At 50.8% G+C, this 24,419-nt stretch overlaps 1 protein-coding gene and 1 long non-coding RNA gene across 4 annotated transcripts in view; one reads left to right on the top strand and one right to left on the bottom strand.

Moving 5' to 3' along the window:
- The window catches only part of Otud7a (OTU deubiquitinase 7A), a 302,964-nt gene extending 285,353 nt beyond the window's left edge, over window positions 1–17,611 (top strand). For all 3 annotated transcript variants that reach the window (XM_037198954.1, XM_028872848.2, XM_028872850.2), the window contains exons 12-14: window positions 11,690–11,804; window positions 11,974–12,058; window positions 14,434–17,611. In XM_037198954.1, the coding sequence (XP_037054849.1) occupies window positions 11,690–11,804; window positions 11,974–12,058; window positions 14,434–15,861 (1,628 nt within the window). In that variant the 3' untranslated portion in view covers window positions 15,862–17,611. The remainder of the gene's footprint in view (window positions 1–11,689; window positions 11,805–11,973; window positions 12,059–14,433) is intronic.
- On the bottom strand, window positions 6,064–15,655 carry LOC119086626. Its single transcript, XR_005089953.1, has 2 exons — window positions 15,496–15,655; window positions 6,064–9,592 (listed from the first exon to the last, which is right to left on the bottom strand). It is a non-coding gene; the product is annotated as an uncharacterized LOC119086626 (long non-coding RNA).
- Window positions 17,612–24,419: the final 6,808 nt, after the last annotated feature.

The raw sequence follows: 24,419 nt of genomic DNA, 5'->3' as shown, positions 1-24,419 counted from the left end.
TCACAACAATGAAGAGACACACTCAGTAGAAACCATACCTCGGATTTTGAGTTTTGTCTTTTCTTGGACTAAAATGCAGTGTGCCTCTCTCATGATGCTGGAGTGGCATCCAGCATAGCTTCCCATCAGCCCTGCAATCAGGCAGAACTCCGCCGCCTCCACCCTGTAGTGCGCTGTGTTGTTAAGTCAAGGTGCACAGCAGTGTATAGGTATCATAGATATTTCTCTTTATGGCTTTTTCAACTTATGATGGACTTACAAAACACAGACCCCATCATAAGTCAGGAGGCGTCTATACAGTAGACATTGTTTTCCTGAAATGAAATTACTAGGTATCATGTGCTGTTTGGGAGTAAAGTCTATGTAATGCCCTAACATAAGGAAAAGTGAAAGGCAACTAATAGTCAGTGGGCTTCCCATCATTATAACCAAAATCCTCGTGATAACTAACATACAAAGAGGAAAACTTTGTTTGGCTTAAGGGTTTGACATCCCACTTGACAATCCATTGCTTTGGATCTCTGCTGAGCAGCCATTGTGGCAGGAGTACTCAATAGAGCAAACCACTCATATCCCAAGCCACAGAGCAACAGAGAAAAAAGAAAGGCCACAGTCCCATAATAACCTTCAAAGGAACACACCCAACAGCCAAAGACCTAGGCCAAATCATCATCAACAGGCCCAACTCACAATGCTTCAGCTCCGAGTTTTCAACTACAGCTATGAAGAGACACATTCAGTAGAAACATTACTTAGGATTCTGAGTTTTTATCCAACTAGGCCCACCTCTCTCAGGCTCCACTCTCTTCCTCATAATCCACCACCTCCTACAGCACCACCCTGGAATTCAAGCCTTCAACATGCCAGGGGCCATGTTTAGTTTCTTATTGCTGTGATAAATACCATGACCAAAAGCAAGCAACTGTGGGGGCAGGGGTATTCTGTTATTCACCTTATAACTCTCCATCATGGAGGGGAGTTAAGACAGAAACTCAGGGCATAAATCTGGAGGCAGGAACTGAAGCAAAGACCATGGAGGAGTGCTGCTTACTGGCTTGCTCCCCATGGCCTTCTCAGCTTTCTTTCTTATACCATCCAGGAACATCTGCCAGGGCTGGTACCACCACCTATGGGTTGGACCCTCCCACATCAATCACAATCAAGACAATGTCCCATAGGCTCACGCACATGCAAATCTGATAGGGGCATTTTCTCAACACAGATTATCCTAGTCTATGTCAAATTGAACAAAAAAAGACCAACCAGCAAAAATTGATCCTTTCTCAACTTAACACACACACACACACACACAAAAAAAACCCATGACTATTAAACCATAACCTTTCCTTTCTTGTTTGTTCCCAAAATTATGTTACTAATGATATAAATTATAACTTTGAAAATCCTCCAGTTCTTAAAATACTCAAACACTTTAAAAGTCCAAGTTCTCTTTTACAATATCCAAAGTCTCTCGATTGTGGACTCCTATAAAATAAAAAATAAGTTACATACTTCCTTATTCTAAGAGGGAAGAACCAGGGCACAGTCACAATCAAACCAAATCAAAATCAAATTCCAACAGTGTTAAAAACTCAGTATCTAACATCTGGGATTCACTAATGCTTATCTCAGCTCCAAAATGCTCGGGCAGCTCCACTTCTCCACCTCTGCCATCCACAGTACACACAACTTGTTTCATAGGCTCAGACAAGGTCCTTTCCGTACCTACCACTGTCCTTGGTGGTCATATCACAGTCCTAGCATCTCTGATATGCTAGTGTCTCCAGTGCAACTGGTCTGTTATCTTCACCAGTGGTCTCTCTCCAGGGACTCTGACTCTGCCACATGGTGCCAAACCTTGGCTGTTCTCCATGACCCCTTCAATCCTGCAACTTCTATGCCACCAAAATCAGTAATGTGAGAGACTCTTACACATTACCAAGTTCAGCTTCCAGCTTGAGATGCAGCCTTGGCCCACTCTGGACCACAGCTTCTGTGTGCTGACCCTAAAGAAATACTTCCAGAAGATCTCACCTTATTGATCTGCCCTCTTATTGATCACAGCTGATTTCTCATCCCCAATTAAAAAAACATTGATCCCAGGAAAGCAAAGGTTTCAGTGGTTCTGGTCCCATCAGGCATAACTGATTCTTCATCCACAGCTGACCAAAGATTCTTAATTCAAATATATCACATGAATGGCCTTTATAGAGTCTTGGCTTCCCTCGAAACTTCACGAGCCAAGCCTCCATCATCTGCATTTCTTTCACAGCACTCTTATCTTCCAAATTCCCATTAAACCACCCATTAAGCTCTGAGTTCCAAACACCCCCATGGTCCTCCCCAGAACAGCATGGTCAGGTCTGCCACAGCAATACCTCATGATACTGGGACCAGTTTCTGACTTGTTTGCTTTCTATTGCTGTGAAAGACACCAAAACCAAATGGTAGAGGAAAGGGCTTTTTGTTCGCTTGGGTTTAAGTTTGGTTTGGTTTGGGTTTTTGCTGCTGTGTTGTTTGTTTTGTTTTGACCTACACATCGTGGTAACAATCCATCACTGAAGGAAGTCACAGCAGAACTCAAGGCAAGAGCCTGGAGGCAGAAACTGAAACAGAGACCATAGAGGAATGCTGCTTACTGGCATGCTCGCCATGGCTTTCTCAGCTTGCTTTCTCGGTGTTCCACCCAGGAACACCTGCCAGGGGTAGCATGGTCTGTGGACTGGGCCCTCCAGTCCTCCCACATCAATTAGTAATCAAGACAATGTCCCAAAGGCTTGTCTACAGGCCAATTTAATGGGGCATTTTCTCAACTGAGAAACCTCCTCCCATATGACCTTAGCTTGTGCCAAGTTGACAAAATGCCAACCAACATAGGCTATTCATCCAGATAGCACGGATGTGTGATAAGCTAATGTGCAGTGCAGTCTGTGGGTGCCCAGACCCTATGTGGCATTGGCATGTCAGAGTGCCTCCCTCAGAGATGGAGGGTTACATGTGCCCCAAGTGATGGTCTCCAACATCTAAGAGTCTGCATTTGATGACAAGATTTCCCAAAATACCAACCAATTGCAGGCCAAGTGCCTGATAAAACACATGCAGCCTTATCCTGACTCACTGCGGCCTCTGTGGGTGCTGAGGGTGCCCGCATTCTCGGTCCCCACATGATGGCTCTGGGCTGGGACAGCAGGTTCCTCCACACAGGGCTGGGTGCACAGGCCCTGGTGGATCTCATTCATGTTCTTCCCATGCACAGGTGGGTTTCTGAGTCCTTTCCAGGGGTGACTTGCACCAAGGAGGAAAGTGAGGAAGGAGAGCCCATCCCCAGGGAATGACCACAATCACAAAGCAATGTAGTGACAGATGGGTAGGGTGGATGCTGTGCCTTCTGAAAGGGGAGAGTTGGCCAACCAAGGCGGCAGCTATCCAGTGATTGCATAGTGTGCAAGCACTAGAGGGAGGCCGTAGGGAGTGGGGTCTCCAGTCAGCACGTGCATGAACTCACACAGCACTGACCTGGGGATGCGGGAGCCTTCGATGTTGGAGACAGGGCGCCAGGGCTGCATTGCCCCACAAGGCTACTGTGGGACAGTATATGAGGTGTCTGTCAGACATAACTTCACTTGAATACAAACAGCTGGGGTACACTGAAGTCAAGAGACCCGAGAGTGTTCTGGTGCCCTTCCAGGGGGGTCAGGTCAGAGATAGGGGGAGCTCAGGTCAGCAAGGGGCAACTTCAGACCCTGGGAGGAGGCCTGCAGACCGTCAGGTTTACAATTTGTTTATTGCAACAAAAAGTCAACACAACCAAAGAAGAATTTCACCAAGAGCAACTACAACTTTGTCTCCTAGACACAACACACATTTATAAAAATGAGGCATCCAGAGATCTGGGGGAGCCACTAAGTACATCAGCAGCTTGTCAGCTCATTTGATGTGTAACCCATAGTAAAAACAAACATTAATGTGTATCAGTATTCCCCGGGCCAAATAAATTAGGGTGTTTTTATGACAGTGGGACCCAAACCCAGGGCCTAGTGTTCTACCACTGAGCTGCACCTCCAGCCCTGATCACATGACTTCCAGTACCTTCAACAACAAGCTGTACCTTGTCCTACAGGAGTGGTTACCAATCAATGAAACCAATTCTTTCCTAGCAGCTATTTGTCCTCACATATGAGAATTGTTAAATATTGGTTTAAATGAAATTTTATAGTATGATTTTGTTCTTATTATAAACCAAAGTGATTCTCACTCAGATTCCTTTCTTTATCATCTAGCAATCAGCCTGGCCTGTGTGGGCATAGTAACGCAGCAAATACATAAGAGCACTTTGGGGGACAAGGGTCTGTGATGGAAAGAGGCTTCAGAAGCCAGGAGGAACCTAAAGCACGTTGCCACTGCTGTCCCTGCACTCAGTGTCCCTTCCTTGAGGCAGCATCCTTAGCTTCCCAGTTGCCATGGAGAGCCTTGGGCAGAGGAGCTGGGCTGCTGGGCCTCAGGATCCCACTCTCCCTGCTGCTCCCCTTTGGATCCCAGAACACGCACACGGAGCAGTGCAGTCTTTGAGGCACACCACCACCACGCCCTGCATGGCTTGGCATTTTAACCTGATTGGGGCGGCAAGGAGACGACAGACGCTTAGGAAATGACAGACGCATACACAGAAAAGCTGGGACCAGGTTGGCTGTGTGCGCTTTGATGAAGCCATACCAACTATACTATAACTGGAACCTCCACGCGATCGTTATGTACAGCATGGATCGGGGAGTTAGCGAGTCTCCATAGGCGGGTCTGTAGGACAGCAGTCTCAGCTGTAAGCATGGGGGGAGGCTGCAGTTGCTCGCTTTTGTACACACTGCTCAGTTCCTCATAAACATTTGTACTTGCACACACTGACCAATCATTTGTAAAAATCAGTCCCCGGACCAGAGGAGGGCGTTGCCATTCCAAGCCTGACCTAAGGATGGTTTTGTTGATTTCCCATGGGTCTGAGGCATTGGGTCTTGACATGGCTGTGCCCAGTCACTAAGAACGTCATCTGCTCTTTTCCTCGTGGCTTCCTCACCTCCCCACACTCCACCAACACCTGAGAGAGGAAGAGGAGGAGGAGCAGGGTGAAGACACCTGGACGTTTAGTTTAGAGCCCAGGCTGTCACATTTGGCACACCCAACTCTTGGCCAACAAACCGCAAAGGATTAAAAGAAAGCCAGGGGCTATGGACGAACTTAATGGCGACAGGGCTGCGTGCTGGGTTGCATGCCAGGAGCAAGCCCTTGAGAGACAGTCTGCCTACATCTTGACCTTGGATTTCTAGCCCCCAGGACTGAGAGGGAAAACATTCCAGTTGCTAACGGGCCACCTAGTCTACGGAGTTCTGTCACAACAGCTCAAGCTAGTGTCACTGGAAACCATACAGGAATGAAAAGACCTGCGTTGCCGAAGAGTCCCTCAGGTGAAGCGGGTGACAGTCCTAAGCTCGTGGCTAAGGGAAAAGCAGGTGGTGTCCCTTGTACCTGCACATGCACACGCTCAGTGCAGGCCTCAGTGAATGTGCTGGCTAACTGGTCTACCCACCAGACACGTGCGAAGTGGCAAGCAGGGTCCTCAGAGAGCCACAGCACGGACCTTTCTGGAAGCCTGGTAGGGGATCCAGGTGCCCGGGCCTGCTAGCTTACTCAGGAGAGGATGGGCAGGACTTGAAGGGGAGGCTGGTAGCTGGGCATACTCCTGTTTTCCTACATTTCTAAGCCCACAGCCAGTTCACTCCATGTAGGTGATAGCTGCTGGTGTCCTCCGGGCTGTATGTTGGGCTTCTGGGCCTGTGGCGCTTAGAGTACGGCACCAACCAATAGATGGGCAGACACTCTGTCAGCTACCGAGACAAGGGTGGCTGGGTGACAGTAAAACCAGGCTTGTCCTGTCTCCTTTCATGTTTGTTAGCGTGGTCGAACGCTCCCCCATCCCTTGCTCACTTTCTCCTGGTCCCAGCACCCTCCTTCAGCTGTAGTCTGAAAATACTAAATGGAAAATTCCAGAAATCGACAGAGACCACATTCACATCGCTTTGATTTCAGTATATTTTATACTGTTCTATTTCATTAGTTACTGCTGTGGATTTCTTACTGTGATACATTTATAAATTAAACTCCATCATTGGTTGTTCATCTAGGAAAAAATACAGTATTCGAAAGGGTGAGAACCATTGTTCGGGCATCCACTGCGGCCATGAGATATGGGTGAGGTGGCTAGTGCATTTGCTGTGTGCACTTGGAAGCAGTTTAGTTAGGAGCTTGCATATGTCTGTCTGTTTGGAGAACTGGTCCCTTTATCATTATGTAAATGGTCCCCTTCTTTGTAACCATTTTTTTTTAACTCATCCTTGTCTGATATCTGATATTAGGTGTCCCCCCTAGCTCTTTGTATTGGAGAGTGTCTTTTAAACTACTTATGTCCTCAGATTCATAACTTAATTGTTGTAGGTAGTGCAGGCTTGAGACTTGCTTAGCTTTAATCCCAATCTAACAGTTTTATCTTTTGACAGTGTTGACTGTTTGCACTTAACTATACGAACGGTGTGAATCAGTGAAAACCCACCATCTTTGCTAAATCTTTTCTCCTTGTCCCTTCTGTCCTTTTGGTTTTCATTTGTCATCTTATCTTGGATTAACTGTGGTACTTAGAGACTCTATTTGTCCAGGTAATTTACCTACTAGTGCTTGGTTTAGCCGTGGACCTGGGGTTTACAGATAGAATCGTTAAAGAGAGCCTCACACTCGATGCCCGCCTTAGTTCCCCTCGCTGTGGACAAGGTACGGGCACTGCTCTCTTGGCTGCTGAGATCTGGTTATCTCAGAAATTCTAAAAAGGGGAGAAGAGGGAATTTTATCTTCCCCTTCACTTATTTCATTTCCATCACTCTAGGTAAAGTCAGGCCACTGCTGGTGTCACCGTCCTCCTCCTTTCGAGATTTTGACACTCTCCAGTGCAGACCAGCAGGCAGTGAACCGGCTCATTTGGGCTTGAGAAAGCCTTTGAACTACTTTATGTGTCAGAGCTCTCTGCTCGAGGCACAACTGGCAGGGTTTTTTTCTTTCATCCCTTTAAAGCTGCCACCTGTTATCTTCTGCCTTATCTGTTACCCTGAACCGTGTGCTCCACCTCTTACCTTCCTTTCTCTGTATCTAACTTGTCTTCCTTCTTTGCCTTGGCTTTCGGTAGCTCTGTATGCTGTGGGGAGGGGTGTTTGCTTGTTAGCATCTCCCTAGTGATGCTCTCATGGCTTCCCTGACCTGTGGTGGTTCTGTCTGTCTGTTTGGTGTGTGTGTGTGTGTGTGTGTGTGCGCGCGCGCGCACGTGCGTGTTGACTATTTCCTCTCCCTCCCTCTCCTCTGGAGAGACACTGTCGCAGACCTTCAGCTGGCTGTTGCTGACCTGCAGCTCTTGGGTGTTGTGCCTCCTACCCAGCCTTTTCCACTTGGTACTACAGCATGGCTGATTCCGACTGATGGTCCTGAGCTTCAGATTCTGTACCTGAAGCTGTCCCTCATTTCCGTTGTAGTGTGGTGTGGGTTTGGTTTGGTTTTGTCTGTTGTTACCATTGTTTTATTTCTAGATTTTCCCTTTGAAACAATTTCTTCTCTCCTCTAAAACCAGACCAAATCCTGTGTGGTGTCCATCTTTTCTCTCAGTCTATAACATCAGTTATCTTACACTCAATGTCCAAAACTTGCAACACCTCCATTGTGTACGTTGGTACCTCCTGTGGTTTCAGGCACCCACTGGGGGGGGGGCATCTTGGGATACTGATAAAGGAGAGCGGGCTGCACTTGCTTTAATGCTGTAAAGTAATGTGAGAAGCATGTGTACATGTAGTGGTGCTGTGTCTTTTCAGAGAATTAGCCCCTTTATCATCATCTCTAGTATCATGGCTTTCACAAAACAGGTATGGCAAAAGATAACAGAGTGGGGTCTTTAAAGACTGAACAAAAATCTGGCAGTCTCAAATTCTGTATCCAGTAAAACAGCCCCACCACATGCAGGAGACATAAAGGCTTGTCAAACAAAGCAAAACAGCTCCGTGCCTGCACACCCGACTTAGAATCCTGTTTGTTCAACCTGGTGCCTTGTCAGCACATGCGAGGGTTCGTGACTTCTCTCCTTCCTTGCAGGTTTTTTTTCCCATGGAAGTCAGTCATTTTCCTAAGTCTGGGGAAATCACTTCATTCCTGGAAACAGGCACATCCTGTTTGTCTTTAGTATGCATGTTGGAGTCTGTCAGAACACATGAGGGAGGTCACCCCCTCCTGGGGGACAGAGGGAACAGAGACATGGTACTTGAATAAGACACCTGTTTAAGTACAGTACCAGAGGACACAGTCCTCCGCATACCCCGACTTTGTGGGCCTGAGCTCTGCAGCTTGCACTCCTGCTGCTTAGTGGAGAGGAGAGCAGAGAATGCTTTCAGGGAATTTATGTCCACCATCTGTAGGGGGAGGGCCAGGGTGCACCTATGTACTCAGGCGTATAAACAACCAAGGTCAATATCGTGTCTTCCTCAATCACTCTGCACCTTATTTTTTGAGACATGGTCTATTGCTGAACCTGGAGCTTGTTGACTTGGCTCAGTTGCTGTCCAGCAAGCCCCAGGGATGTCCTCCTGTCTCTGTCTCCCCGGACACATATTTCTGCACCCAGCCTTTACATAGGTGCTGGGTACTGAACCCCAGGTTTGCATGGCAGCGAGTTTACCAACCAAGCCACTCCTCCAGCGCCCCCCCCATCTCTTCTGTGAACACCTGTCGAGCTTGTTGGGTTTCTTCTCTTCCCTGGAGGAAGGGTCTGCATGACGTCACTGGCTTGTCGTCTTCTTCCATGATGAGTGTAACCCTTTCAGCTGAATTCTCCTACTAGGGCCTGAGCCAACCCCTCCTAGTTGTCTCCACCTTTCCTTAGAGGTGTCTTTCTTTCCTTAAAATCTGAGTCACTTATATCGGCTGTGACGTCATTTCAGGGGTGGGCTAAAGACAAGCTGTGAATTTGCAGCTTTATCCTTATAACAGCAAACATCTCAAACAGAAGTACCCACTGTGTTTCATAAAATGAACATCCCAAATCTTCATTGGCTAGTTGGAAATACCGTCAGTAGATTTATAGGCTAAAAGTAAGAGAGAGGTCTTTCCAAAACAAACCAAAGAATAAATCTTCTTGGGCCTACTTTGAAAGCTTTTGCTATTCTCGACATCTGCCACCAGGGGGTGCCCTGCCACACCGCCATGCGTCTTCCTGGGTCAAGCAGATGTGCAATAAGAATTGTCCATGTACACATGGCAGGAATGAAGTGCAATTGATGCTCCTGGGGAGGACGGCCCTGCTTTGGGGGTGTCCCTGGGTGTTCCTTCCCTCAGCCCTCAAACAGGCTGAGCCGCATGTCCCCAGCCCCTCACTCAGGACCTCGAAATCCGGGTTGACAGGCAGTCAGGCTCTCTCTAGGTAGCCAGCATCTTGAGGTGTGTTCCAATCGTCTTCTCAGAGTGGACAGGCTGGGGAACCAGAGCAGCCCATCTGCTGAGGGTAAGATTCCCAGGTACCCTGTAACAGGAAAGTAAGAATGGTGGGGTGTCCTCGTTCAGGTGATTGATCAGAAACAAAACAGAACCACAGCGGCTTACCACATACAGGGTGGGCTCCGAAGTAAACAAGCCCTGTAACGGGGCTTCTGATTAGCAGGCAGTTCTTCCTGGGGTTCAAGAGCCTGCTCCAGCCGCCTCATAGCTCTACTGTCTTCACGGGAGACATGGGCAGAGAGGGAGAAGCCCCTAGTGCTGGCCATAGTCCCCAGAACTTACTGCATTGTTTTGTGAGTCACAGCCTATGTATTCAGATATGCCACCCCCTCCCCAGTGCTAAGAGGATGGAAAATGTAGCCACAGCTGCCAGATGTTTCTCCAAGCAACTCTGCCCCATGGAGGGGTAGGCAGCTAAACCCAGAATGCCCAAATTATACCCGCAGGGACTGATTCTGGTAGATTATTGCTGTCTAGAGAAGTCTTTTCCAGAACTCCTTGATTTCAAGATCCAACGGGATGCCTATTTACAATGTAGTCCTCCATCCTCGTTCAGACCCTTGGGTTGGCTGGCCCTCCGCATGCAGGAGTGCAGAGCCCTAGGAGTCTGGGGAGCAGTGTTGGTAAGGAGGACCTCTGCTGCCCCCACACACTGGTGGGAAGCCAGGCCAAGGCCTCAGTGTGTGTGTGCTGATCTATGGGCATCACCCAAGGGAGACCTGCTCCTGAGCCAGCCCAGAAGCCCACTTTGGGGCTCAGCCCTGGGAAAGGAGGCCACATCAAAGCAGAAGCTGAGATGCCACCTCCCCCTCCCCCTCCCCCATCAGACCCTGCCTGCACCGCTCTATCCCTGGCCACACACAGTGAGAACCCCTGAGCTGGCCAATCATCAGCAAAACTGCCTTGCCTTGCGTCTGTTTAAGGTAGAGATGGGGGGGGGGGGGGGAGGCAGTTGGTACTCACACTCTCCTTAGCAACACTAGAGGGCAGCATTGAGTCATATCTAGTTTCTCAAACTTGACAGCCTTGGCTCCTGGATTCTCTGTTTTGTTTGTTTTTGTTCTTGCCCTGGCACCGCTGGTATGAATCATGGGCTATGGCAAGCAAAGGAACAAAGCAGCTGCCCAAGGCCCTGGGCTGGGCCTCTCCGCTGTGCTGAGACTCCAGAGGGGTGGGGCAGTCAACATGGAGTCACACTAGGCAGACTGGTACTCATTTGGAAGGTGGGATTGGGAAACCACCTCCCCACTTCTTCCTGTTCATTATTCCTGGCGACACCCTTAGGAGAAGGCAAATGAGACATTAAGGATTCCATTTTCTGGGTACCCAGGATCCCTTGGGAACTCTTCTCAGATCTCAGTACACCTGCAGCTACCCACCCTCAGCCCCTCGGATCTCTGAAGCTGGTGTGCTTCTGTCCATATGCTTTGTGGGGAACCGACTCCCCTGAGCAGTAGCAGGCCAGATCCCCACCTAATCACCACCTCCGCAGAAGACCCCCCCTCCACTCCCCTTTTAACACCTGCAGCCCAGCACTGCCTTCTGCGGGGCTGCCTTCCCCAGACTTGTCACCGGATGCTGTGTGTAGGACAGCCTGCTTCTGTGTCCTGCGCAGGTGAGCTCCCCGTGGGCAGGCGCGGGGGCTCTGCAGCCCCCACCCCGCCCCCAGTCTTGCTGCAGTAGAGCTCAGCGCACACCTCTCCTGACTTTGAAAACTCTGCCCTTCCTGGGATGAAATGGAGGCAAGGTGCGGAGCGGGCCACTGGCCAAGCGGCCTCCTCCGGTACACCTCGCCGGCCTGGGTCTTTCCTCGGAAACAACAGAAGCAGCCATGGCTTCTTATCATCCTGACGCGCAGAGGGGGCCCTGCCCTCGAACAGGAAGAGAGCTAGACAGTCCAGGCGATGCCTCCACCTGCTCTTCATCTACATAATGGCAAACTGTTAGTGTGGTCGGTTTTGAAACCTATGGTGTGGAAGTTCTGTGTCTACCTTCTGTCCCTTCACCGGGACAGCTAGCCTTGGGTTTCCCTTACAGAGCCCTGAGCTCTACTGAGGCTCCCAGCCTCCTGGCAGGCTGGCGAGCTGCCTGCCACGGTGCCTTTCTCTCTCTCCTGTTTCAGCCGTCATCCCCTTGACGGATTCGGAGCACAAGCTGCTGCCCCTGCACTTTGCGGTGGACCCGGGAAAGGACTGGGAGTGGGGGAAAGACGACAACGACAACGCCCGGCTAGCCCAGTAAGACCTGCCCCCGCAGTCGGGTTCCCCCCCGCCCCAGCGCCCCGTGGGAGAGCCTGGGTGGGGCTCCTGGTGGTGGTGGGGGTGGAGGGCTAGAGGGCAGAGAGAGGATTGCCAAATGAGCTCGTTCCTCCTCCAGAGCTTTTTTCACTCGGTGTTCTTTTGTCAGCCTCATCCTGTCCCTAGAAGCCAAGCTGAACCTTCTACACAGCTACATGAATGTGACGTGGATCCGCATCCCCTCCGAGACCCGGGTGAGCTTCCCGTGCACGGGACCCCAACCCTGTGACTGGGGGTGGGGTGGAGAGTAGGGTAGCCGCTCTGTGACCGGGGGTGGGTGGAGGGTAGGGTGGCCGCTCTGCGCGGTGCGGGATATGATGCACCTCCCTCCCGAATGTCCATAGGCGGCCACCCGCAGAAGTGCCGCCCAGAGGCCCCACCTCCTCATGCCCCGGGACGCCGCCCAGCCACCCTGGTTCCCAGTCCAAACTGGACCTGTTGGTGTGTGTGTGTGTGTGTGTGTGTGTGTGTGTGTGTGTGTGTGTGTGTGTACTCGCAAATGTGCACCCCAGTTAGGTTTCCCCCCCCCCTCTTATTTTGCACAGCAGGAGAGGAATAACACGCCCACTCACAAAACAAACCGTAGGCAAGTCATAACACAAAACTATCTCTGCTGAGATCGGAACAAGATGTGCCGCGGCAGAGCGGAATTAATTATAACTGTGTGTGGATCCTTAGAAAAGCTGGGGAACCGACAGCACGAGCCCTCCGCGCAACGCCCTCCCTTCCCCGAGGCGGAGGTGGCCGCAGGTGGAGCTGGCAGAAGGCAGAGAGAGCCGCCCACCCGTCCCTCGCGGGGGGCCGCCTGCCCGAGGGGAACTATTGGGCTGCCCCTGCTTGCAGATGCTGAGAGATTCGTTTTAAGTGTGTGACTGATGTTTTCATAATCTCTGGAGGGAACTCCCAGGGAAAGGGATTTGTGAAAATTGCTTGTAAATAATTGGTCCTCCCTGACATCCGTTTACTTAAGCATCCAGCGGGCTCTAAGTACTGAAAGGAGACCGGGCTGAATGGTGCCTTCCTCACTCCTCTGTGAGTGCTCACTTCCGCTTCACCTGCGCATCATCCGAGTAGGGCGCCCTCACGTGGCTCTGATTCGCCGCGTCCTCAAGTCAGTGGCAAAGTCCTGCCTCTCCCATGCTGGAAGATGCCACTGTGCCCCAGGATGATGCTCTCTAGCACCCACGTGGTATGCAATGGCCGCAGCCCGAGATCCATCAGAGCCTTCCAGCTGGGCACATAGTAGGGCAGCCTACTATGGAGCAGGGTGCTTGGCCAGGCCTTGGTGGCCCCCCTACCCAGTACAAAGCTCTGCAGACAACCCCACCGCTGAAGGACACACAGCTATGCTCCACTTACTAGGCTCCCTTCCCGTTTCAACCTTGGGCCTTCTACCCTTTCGGGCCTCTGGCAAGCCAACCTAAGAGCCCACACTCCTTCCAGACCTAAGTGGAAGGAGGGATTTCTACCTCGGGGGAGGGGGGTAGTACAGTTCTGCCAGCCATTGCTTCAGTGACCTAGCCGCAGAGGGTCATCCCTCTGGAGCCTGCTTGAGGGAGGGACGAAAATAAAGTGAGGAGCAACAGCTTCTCCTCCCTCCTCTGGAGACCAGAAAAGCCTGTTCAGGCTTGCGCACGAGTTTCTGACACCCCCAGATGCTGACATAAGGGATGCTGCCTTCCCAATGACCCTCCTCACCAGGAAGGCCCCTCTTGGGAGAAACTACGGCCTATCCACCATGCCCTTCCCACGGCCTTCTCGGGCTTGCCACCTGTCCCCAGAGACTGGCCTAGCCACGTTCTCCATGGTCTTGCCCTCCTCACTGGCTGCCCCCCCCCCCGTAGTGTCATCCAAGTTACTCACCACGATATTCCTTCACTGGTGTCTTCCCACCCGACCCCACCTCCCCGCCGGAAGCCATTCCCAGCATCCTCCTCGGCTTAGCCTTCCACGCGTGCACTCGTGAGAAGGGAAGCCCCGAAGTAACTTGTCGTGGCTGGGTAAAAGGGATAATGGGTCCCAGACAAAGAATGGGGTTTGGGCAAGGTGTCTAGCCCGTGCTTAGAGTGAGTGCGTGAAACATCTGGGTGGGAGAGATGCTGCTTCACCCGGTGGCCTCTACCATTACCCAGAGACCTGGGACCTGTTTCTAGTGGTGCCAACAGCCTGGCCAGGGAGGGAGGCCAGAGTGGGGACCTGGTGTCTCTCTATAAATACACTGAGGCTCCGGAACTCCACAGCAGTTGGGTTGCGGGCACTCCGCCTCCACTCATCCACTCCGGGTTCTGTACTACCAGGTATCTAGGAATTCCGAGATAAAGTTCGTGCATCTTCCCTAAAAGGATGGCACCGAAGTCATGAGGCCCCTTCCAGATCATTCTGCCAACACTGTGCAAGATGCCTATCCCATACACACCTCCATCCCTCTCTAGACCCCCCCCACACACACACACACAGACCTCAAAAAGAAACACCAGTGTCCTGGTCTCAGCTCCACCTGTGTTCCTGAGGCCTACACGGGGACGGCTCTTCTGTAACCACCTGTCTTTCCTGCCTTGCCTCCCCGCAGGCTCCTCTTGCACAGCCAGAGTCTCCAACTGCCTCAGCAGGGGAGGATGTGCACTCCCTGGCCGAATCGCTGGACTCGGACCGCGACTCTGTGTGCAGCAACTCCAACAGCAATAACGGCAAGAACGGTAAGGACAAGGAGAAGGAGAGACAGCGCAAGGACAAGGACAAGACGCGCGCGGACTCCGTGGCCAACAAGCTGGGCAGCTTCAGCAAGACGCTGGGCATCAAGCTGAAGAAAAACATGGGCGGGCTGGGCGGCCTGGTGCACGGTAAGATGGGTCGCGCCAACTCTGCCAACGGCAAGAACGGCGACAGCGCCGAACGCAGCAAGGAGAAGAAGTCCAAGTCGCGCAAAGGCAGTAAAGAGGAATCGGGGGCGTCAGCTAGCACCTCGCCGTCGGAGAAGACCACGCCGTCGCCCACGGACAAGGCGGCAGGAACGTCGCCGGCCGACAAGGGCAGCGGGCCAAGGGGCGACGCCTGGAAGTACAGCACGGACGTGAAGCTGAGCCTCAACATCCTGCGCGCCGCCATGCAGGGCGAGCGCAAGTTCATCTTCGCCGGCCTGCTGCTCACCAGTCACCGGCACCAGTTCCACGAGGAGATGATCGGCTACTACCTGACCAGTGCGCAGGAGCGCTTCAGCGCGGAGCAGGAGCAGCGGCGCCGGGACGCTGCGGCCGCCGCAGCCACCGCCACCGCCACGGCCACGGCCACGGCCAAGCGACCGGGGCGCAGGCCGGAGGCGGAGGGGACGCCGGGCCCGGAGCGCGCCTCGCCGGGCCCGCCAGCTGCGCCGCCCACGCAGCTGGTGCTCAAGCTCAAGGAGCGGCCGAGCCCGGGAACTGGCGCGAACGCGCGGGCGACGCGGGCGGCGGGCGGTGCTGCGTCCCCGGGCCCGGGCGGCGGCGCGCGGCGCGCGGGGACCGGCACGGGAGGATCGGCCCCAGGTCGCAGCCCTCCCGCGCCCGCGCGCCAAAGCGTCATCCACGTGCAGGCGGCGGCCCGGGACGAGGCTTGCGCGCCGGCCGTGGGCGCGCTGCGACCGTGCGCCACCTACCCGCAGCAGAACCGCTCGCTGTGGTCGCAGAGCTACAGCCCGGCGCGCGCCGCGCTGCGCACGGTCAACACGGTGGAGTCGCTGGCGCCCGGCGGAGCCGACTCCCCGGGGCCCGCGGAGCACAAGTCGCAGACCTACAGCAACGGCTTCGGCGCGGCCCGCGACGGGCTGGAGTTCGCCGACGCCGACGTGCCGGCCGCGCGCTCGAACGCTGAGTGCGGCCGCGGAGGCCCCGGGCCCGCGCAGCGGCGCTGCCAGCGAGAGAACTGCGCGTTCTACGGGCGCGCCGAGACCGAGCACTTCTGCTCCTACTGCTACCGCGAGGAGCTGCGACGGCGGCGCGAGGCGCGCGCTGCGCGGCCCTGAGCCGCCCCGGACTGCTTTTTTCCATCCTGTGGGTCTTTTTTTACTTGCTCTGGTCAGCCGAAGGGCCGGCGCCTCCTCGGTCAGTGCCGTGTACGTGTTTGGTCAAACGTTCCTAATGGTGCCTGAACCTACACTGATGCCACTCAGGTAGTAGACGGATAGGAAACAAGTCATACTGTTGGAAGTGGGTGTGCTAGCCTAGCATCTGCCTCGTACCTGTGGAAACTCAATAGCCATTGCAAGAGTATTTTTGTTCCTCTATACGAGAAATAAAGAAAATCGCAGCCCTTTGTTTTTAGAAGGGAGTGTTTTACATGCTTTTTTCCCCCCTAACCTAGGGACTGACCTCTTCCAAGTAGCGGTCACTTGCGTGCACTTGGTAGCACGCAGGGTTTAGAGGCAAACACGCAGCCCGGCCTGAGGTGGAGCCTCCTCCGTGGCTCCCACCTGCTTCCCACCTGGGTCCCTGGAGACCTCCAGCAGGCACCTCGCTACCCGCTGACGCTGGCCCCTTAGGACTCCCCAGCTCCATCTCATAAGCAAACCCTCCTCCCACAGCCCACCCCCCCCACCCCCGGCTCGAGCAACATTCACACTGCCATCCAAGCCGCGGGCGACCACCGAATGGGGCACCGGACAACCTACCTCTCAGGGCACGGTGAGGTGTAGCGATCACTCCCAGTGCCGAGCAGCTCCGGTAACAGGAGCTTCCCAGAGACACTTGGGGGTGCAAAAAAGCAGGGTCCTGAACTCACGATCGGATCGGCCCACCTATAAGCCAGCGTGACAGGCTGCTCATGTCTCCTCTGAAGACATATGTACAGTGCACTGTCGCTGGAGGGCCCCTTAGGAGGTGATATCACATCCGTGCCCCCAGAGGAGGGGACATGATTGACCCCTTGGTCACTGTGTCAGCCCCCATCGGGCTGCTTTGAACCCAGCCTGGCCTCCTTCCATAGGGTAGGGGCTGAGAGAGGCCGGGAGGGAAGGAAACCACCCCCACCCACCTGCATCTGTCAGGGTTCCCCCAGGTTAAAGGGCTCTCTGCTGGTGGAGACCCTTCACAGGGCAGGTGGCCCTGCTCCTGCCCCCATACCACATTGAGGGAGCAGCCCAGTCTCTGAGCAGTCTCCTTTCTGGTGCCTCCTACATTTCTTGAGGAAAATTTAAAAAATAATAATGTGTCCTTAGCTATACCCTGTTTTGAGCAGCAATATGCAGCCTCCTTCCAAGATTACCTCTGCAGACCACTGTTCTTGGCCAAGGACACTGAGGAGCTAGCCTGCTTCACTAAAGAGCGAGCTTGCTTCCAGGAAATATGGAGAAGATGGGTAAAATCCTCGCTAACGAAACAATACTTTCATACCTGTGAGAGCTTTAGACTAGCCCCGCCCCCATAACCCTAAAACAGGAGAAAGCACCTGCTTATCCTCAGAAAGTGCAGGAAATGGGTCACCTTCACTGGAGCCAGCCTCTCCTCCTGAAAGGATGCTTCATCCCGTGACATCCAGAGCAGCAAAAGCAAAAAAATAAAATAAAATAAAAAAATAAAAATTTTCAAAAGATGGGGAGGGAATTTTTTTACCTGTTTGGAAAATGATAATAAAATAACTGAGTATCTCCTGTGAGTGATTCCTTTTTGTTTTTAATTATTCCACCGCCTGTGGAGTTTTCAGTAATGTATTCAAGTTTTGCATAAAGTGGTTCCTTAAATCAAAATTATTTATTAAATAGACTCTTTAAGAAGTTTTTCAAAGTTTTATTTTCGTGTTGAACAAAATGCTTTAAATGTGTGTTAATAACTAATATTCATGTCCCTGATAGTACTGGAGTTTCTTTTGTTATTCAGGAAAAAAAAAAGTGATTCTCAAAAAAAATCTCTCACTGAGAGGATTTGTGGCAGCTTTGGGGGGCTGGTTTCTTTTGAACATATCACCTGAATAGCTGTTTCATTCCCCAAAGCTGTGGGTCACAGAAGCCTCTGCTTCTCACAGAGTGGGCTACTCTAGCTCATCCCTCAAATCACCCGACCAATGTTTCCGTGTGTGTTCAGAAGCCCAGTGCATAGACAGACACAGGAGACGGAATTGCATGCTGTGATGCTAAAACAGCCAACTAGAAACTTTCAAAACTGGCTGTGCAAATCTTTTATCTTTCTCATGCTCTCCGCCAGATGGATAAATAAATGAATAGATAGATAGATAGATAGATAGATAGATAGATAGATAGATAGATAGATAAACGGGGCAAATTGAGAATTAAAGTAGTTTGTTGTCATAGAGGGAACCCTCCCAAACAGGGTAGTGGTTGTGCGCCCTTGAAGCGAGACAGCAGACTCTATCTCCTTTATTGCCAAGTCACTCCCCCAGTCTAATGATGAATACGCCATGCGGAAGAGCCTGGGGCACAGACGCAGACCACAGACTTGCTATCCTGGGCAAATCAAAGGCCCCAGCCCCTCAGCTTGGTCTCATTGGGCTAGACAAGGTGGAGCACCGGTTGGGGCTTGTTCCAAACAGTCCATGTGTTTAAGCACAGCCATTGCCTCGAGAGAAAGGCAGCTTCTGCGTGGTGTTAGAACGGCGAAAGTGAGAGGGGCCAGTGTGGTGTGAACGTGTGGTTTCTGTGTATCCACAGCCTGCTTCATGTTGCTCCAAAGAGCTGGCTGCTCTGCTCCCTGGCCAGGCTTAGTGGCTGGAGACAGGAACGGGTGGGTGGGCCGAGTTCCCTAAGGTCTCTCCTTGACTTGGCAGCCCTTTGGGGACAAAGGGGGCGGGACAAGAAAATGGGGAGTCCCAGCTGCTGTGTTGAGAGATACTGCCTGTACCAGTAGTGAGCAGGGTTTCTCATCTGATCTGGCCAGACTTTCTGAAAGGGATGGGTATCTCTTAGCAACAGCAAATGTCTAGAAGAACCCCAGATATTCCTAAACCCCTGTGGAGATTATTTCAGAAGACTAGTTCACATTTCCTTCACATGCATCACCTGGGGATGATTTTTAATCATATCTTTGGCAAGGGAAGCAGTTTTTCAGTGTATTCTGTTTATAGACTTCATGCACCGTTCTGTTCAAGTTTTACAGGCCAGATTTAAACAGTGCTATAGGGGTTGTTCTTATATGACTCTCAGAATGTGCCACAGAGCAATGCCTCACACCCTTAATTTCATATGTGTTGTCCTTGGAAGAGTAAGCCGGGGTGGGATAGTGGAGTCTCAGTGCTTTTGTGTGGACCTCTGAGGCTGGAGCTGTGTAAATTCTTCTCCCTTTTGACTGAGCACTTTGCTTTCTTCTGTGTATGGGTTCATGGTGCTGCATCATTCTCGTGAATGAAAACTTGGTCACGAAGTTACTGTGTCCCCTTCCTTACCTGTTAGTACCCAGTGCCATTTGAACCTGGTAGCTTATTGTCATAAGTAGCTCACCATAATGGAAGATGAAAGAACCCACTCCAGTGCAGACCTCAGGGTGTGGACACCCACGTGAAGTCAGTACGTGCCCCCAAGTCTCTGGGGCTGGGTGGGGGGAAGCTCTACCCAAGGCCTTCCCTTAACATCTGTAAGTTTATTTTGCAAACTCCTCTAACTGTAAAAACAGACCTTTCCCATCAAAATATAGTCCACGTTGATTGAAAAAACAATGAGTTAGGGTTGTAGATATCAGTGTCGGGGAATTCGTGAAAGACAAGAAAAGGAGAGTGTAATGGTTCTATTGTGTGACCCTTCATTGTTTATGTCAAGGCCTGGAGGTTCCTTTGTTTGTGACATGCTCTTTGCCCCTTGTCATAGTGAGGACTTTACATATTTGATTCCTCCAGTGTTCTTTTCTTCCAAGGCTTCTAATAAGCGAGAAAGTATTTTGGTGGCCAAGTGAGCTAGCTCTGGCCTTAACCCTCTTTGAGAAAGGAGTGGCCTGGCCTCCAGCTGAGGATCTCTTGCTCTTGTCCTTTGAAGAGAAGCACGCATGAGAAATCCAGAGGCAGAGGCGGCCAGTACTCCTGGCACCAGGAAGCCCCTTCCCCAAAGCCTTAAGTAGCAGCTCTGCAGACCTCTGAGCACCTGCCTCTCTTTGCTAATGTCACTGATCCACCTGGATGTAGGTCTTCAGGGCAGAGACCTCACTTCTTGTTGGCCTCAGATCCTCCCTATTGCCCAGGTCTACGGGGCAACACTGGTTCTGTTGGCCTAAAGCCTGCTTCTGAAGTGTTACCTTGTTCTCCCAGGACTGGGGCCAGGGTAGTTAATCCTGGAGGCCTTAAACTCCACAGTGATGCTGAGGGATGTCCCACCCCAGACCTCCTCAGTGAAGAGTGCCTCTAAGGAAGACAGCTCCCAACAATAGACAAGATCTTCTATGAGGGTTTCCAACATGGGGTGAGCTATACCAGCAGTTCACAGGCTGGTGCTTTCCCCCAAAGACCTAGTCCTCCTCCTGCCCCACTGCCATGCAGAGAAGAGTGAGGGGGGCACTCCACAGAGATGCCTGAGGATCTGCAGGAGTGCATAGTCTGTATGGGTGGGTATCATGTAATGACGGGATGCCCACAGAAGCCATCATCCCCATAGAAAATATGACTGTTTCTAATAATTTTGCAAAATAATTTCATTAAAATTTGCATGTTTACTATTTTAATTTTTAAAAAATTTAAAAACGAAGTCTACAAACTCTATGTATAAATGAAATGATGCACACTGCTGTACTTTATTCCTCCTGAGAATATCTCAAAGATGTGTATGTATATACATACATGTATATATATATACATATATTCTGTTTAACATAAGGTGAGGAATATCCACTGGTTTTAAAGGTGAATATAAATGGAATCTGCTCAAAACCAAAGCTATGAAATCAGCTATTTCAGAATCTGTCTCCACATTCTGAAGGATGGCTTTCCATGAAAACTCAGTTTCCCATAACATAGCAAGAGTCACGTCCTTACAAAGCCCGTCCTGGCCCAGTATGTTCTTAGCCAGAGACTGGGCCATCTACAGTTACCAGGCACCCTCTGGCCTCCAGGCCTTTGCATACGTTATTCCTTCTGTTCTTCACTTCAGCAAGGCCTTCTCCAACTTCCTTATTGAAGAAGCTAATACATCTCACCCTTCACACCACGTTCAGCTTCCTCTCACAGCCCCTGGTCACTGCACATATCAACTGCCCATTTATTCATTATGCCACAGCCCCCAGGTCCCCGTAGAATGTAAGTTCCATGCAGGCAGGACTTCCAATGTGTCTTGTTCACTGCTGTGTCCTGATGCCTACAGCCGTGTCTGACACACACTAGGCACTGGATAAATCCTGGTTGAAGAGAAGAAATTAGTGAAATCACTAATTTGATAAGACACTGTAGCTGGAGAGCTTCTCTTCAGGTCCCACCAAGCCCCCGCAGTCCCACAGCCCACGGATAAAATAATCACTCAGACGCTTATATTACTTATAAACTGTATGGCCGTGGCAGGCTTCTTGCTATCTACTTCTTCTATCCTAAATTAACCCATTTCTATAAATCTATACCTTGCCATGTGGCTCGTGGCTTACTGGCATCTTCACATGCTGTTTGTCATGGCGGTGGCTGGCAGTGTCTCCCTGCCTCAGCCTTCCACTTCCCACAATTCTCCTCTCCTTGTCCTGCCTATACTTCCTGCCTGGCTTCTAGCTCAATGTTTTATTTACACAGAGCGATAGCCACAACAAGACACCACAAAATGTCAGCTTCATCTTTCATCAAGTCTTGATCTTTCTGCTCCCCTGCTTTATATGTAACTTTATATTTAATGGTAAGCTGGTTAGATAGATGGTCTGGGTCACCAAGACTGGAAGTACCAAGTTACTAGCTTATCACTGATAGCAGCAGTGCTCTCCATCAGTCTCAGAGTGGGCCCTGTAGCCAAGCCCTTCCTCGTAGAGGGCCCCTGCTGTTTGCAGGGGGCACTTTGGGTCAAGCAGAGGTAAAAATGGTCCGTGTTGTGTAGCTCATAGCGTGAGATGCACTATGGGGAGCCTCCTCATACTGGCTATAACATCGTTAGACACCCCAACCATTCCAAAGAAGCCTTTCTAGTCGATTCCTGGGTATCCATATGTCCTTCCTGTCTAGGCACAGTGGCACAGGTGGCCCAGCCCAGATGAAGGATCCATTCTATAGTCACTGAAATGCAGGGCAGTGGAAGGACAGGAACTGATCACTCTGATGAGCTGGGGCAGTGGTGGCTGACAAGACCACTGCTGTGCGCTGGAAGGACAGAAAGCCACACACACCTCCATGTGCCCAGGGCTCTAATGGAGACACCCTGCGCTTGACAGGCAACCTCACCCACCTAAGGGATGCCGCCCCCGAGCCTGCTCCCTCTGCCAGGTATTTTCACAGCTACCTAACCACACTGTTTACTTCCTGGTCCTTTGGCCAAATTCATTTTCCTCTAAGAATCACTGGCAAAAATACTGTTACAAGCTGTTCACTGGACCTTTGTCCTCGTGTGGCCTAGAGAAAAGGCTGTGCCCTCTTTAATCCTCTTTGTGGTTCTTGCTTTCATATGACAGGGTTCCTCTTGGGTATGATATCCCTCACAAATCCCCTCTGCATCTGTCCAGCTGTGCAAATGGACACTTGCACGTGTGTCCCCATACTTGAATTGCCAAATATGTGATATACCTTTCATTGCTGCCCAGACAGCTTGGGCCCCTGCTCCTGCCAGGACTCAGGGTGGGGGAGGGGGAATAACTTCCCAGGGGGCACTGCTCTCCATGGCAAGTGCCCAGAAGCAGCCCAGCTCTCAGCTTCGGTGTGAGCACATCGGAGTTTGAATTATGACTTGGGCAGTGAGAGTGGGGTCAGCACTCACCCGTGACCCAAATCATTGCATAGGCGCGGGCGTACAATACAGACCAGCCGTGTCTAAGAGCCTAGTGCACAGAGACTGACCTGCCTGCAACAGAGGCAGTATCCAGTCCGAGGAGCTCAGCTCTGCCACAACCCCAGGTGGCAGACACTGGGCCTTCAGTGACACAAATGAAGGAACACTTAGGAGCAGAAAGCAGGCTCAACTGAGTCCCAGCAGGGCCTGAGCTTGGTGAGCCATCACTGCCTCGCCTACAGAGCCTGCACTCCATTCACCTTCATTTTTTTTACAAACCAGCCTCCTTGTAACTGGGAGCGTGGGAGCTGATTAGAACAAATGACTCCCTCAGCCTGTGCTTGCCTAGTATCTTTAAATGGGCATTTAACCTCACAAAACCATGAATTCTCTCTCTCTCTCTCTCTCTCTCTCTCTCTCTCTCTCTCCTCTCTCCTTCACTCTGGTTCATTTGACTGGTTTGGAGATGCTTTGCTTTGTATTTATTTCATTATTGTGGACAAATGAAAACGCTGAGGCAAAAATGCATCATAGATCATCATGTTCTGGCCAAGTTGTTCAAAATCCTTTCTACCCACATGTGAGTGTTCGTGCTAATTCCATACAAGTCTTCTCTTCCATCTGGTCCATTGTTGGTGAAGAAACCCACTGTAAGAGCTGTCTAAGGTGACCAGGTCGTTCCTTCGTGAAGAATTAAAGCACTCAACCAATTTTTGCAATATGTAGTAAATCTTGCTTTCATTTTGGAAAACTTCCAGTAATGACTACTGCACTTTTTATAGAACAGTATTTAATTTCTTTCTTTTATGAAAGATTATTTCAAGTAAAAATAACTCTGTAACCCGTGTGACATGGCTTCTCCATTACTTGATACAGAGGAGCTTTGATGCCTACTCAATAAAATTAACATGTTTGTAAAGCATGAGTTCATCCCGTTATTTACCTACCCATTCCTATGTACTCGATAAGATGCCATCAGAGGAAATCAATATGAAGCCAGTGAGATGGCTTCAAAGGTAGGTGAGAACCAACTCCAAAAAGTTGTCCTCTGAGCTTTATGTTCATGCCAGTGCATGCACACATAATAATAATAATAATAAAATAATAACAACAATAATAATAGATCACATTTAAAAAGTCTCTATGGCCTAAGAGGAGGAGGGTTGAAGTGGGCATGTGTGCACACCTGTTTAGAGGGGAAAGTGTTTTTTCCTTTGGATGGAGTGTGCACCTGGTGATCCCAGGATTTGCTTTTGCTAATGCTCAGGAGACTTCCTCCATGAATGAAAACTGAAGAGGCCTTTGGCTTGTAATCACCAGGGGTTATGACAGTAGCAAGAAGATATAGCTGCCCATGTGGCAGCATTTGATTTATGCTTTCCTGATTTCCTGAAACGATGGAGAACTACAGAAATGTCCTTCCTCCTTGGGAAGAGTTCATGTTGTGGATATCGCTCTGTATAAATAAAATGATGATTGGCCAGTAGCCAGACAGGAAGAATAGGCAGAACAAGCAAAGAAGAGAATTCTGGAACAGGAAGGCTGAGTCAGGAGACGCTGCCAGCCGTGCCATGAGTACCAACATGTAAGATACTGGTAAGTCACAAGCCATGTGGCAAGATATAGGTTTATAAAACTGGGTTAATTTAAGATGTAAAAACTAGATAGCTAGAAGCCTGAGCCATTAGGCCAAACAGTTTAAA

The sequence above is a fragment of the Peromyscus leucopus genome, chromosome 1 (genome assembly GCF_004664715.2).
Source record: "Peromyscus leucopus breed LL Stock chromosome 1, UCI_PerLeu_2.1, whole genome shotgun sequence".
Lineage (NCBI taxonomy): Eukaryota > Metazoa > Chordata > Mammalia > Rodentia > Cricetidae > Peromyscus > Peromyscus leucopus.
The sequence above is the reverse complement of the archived record's forward strand: the minus strand, read 5'-3'. Positions and strand labels throughout refer to the sequence as shown.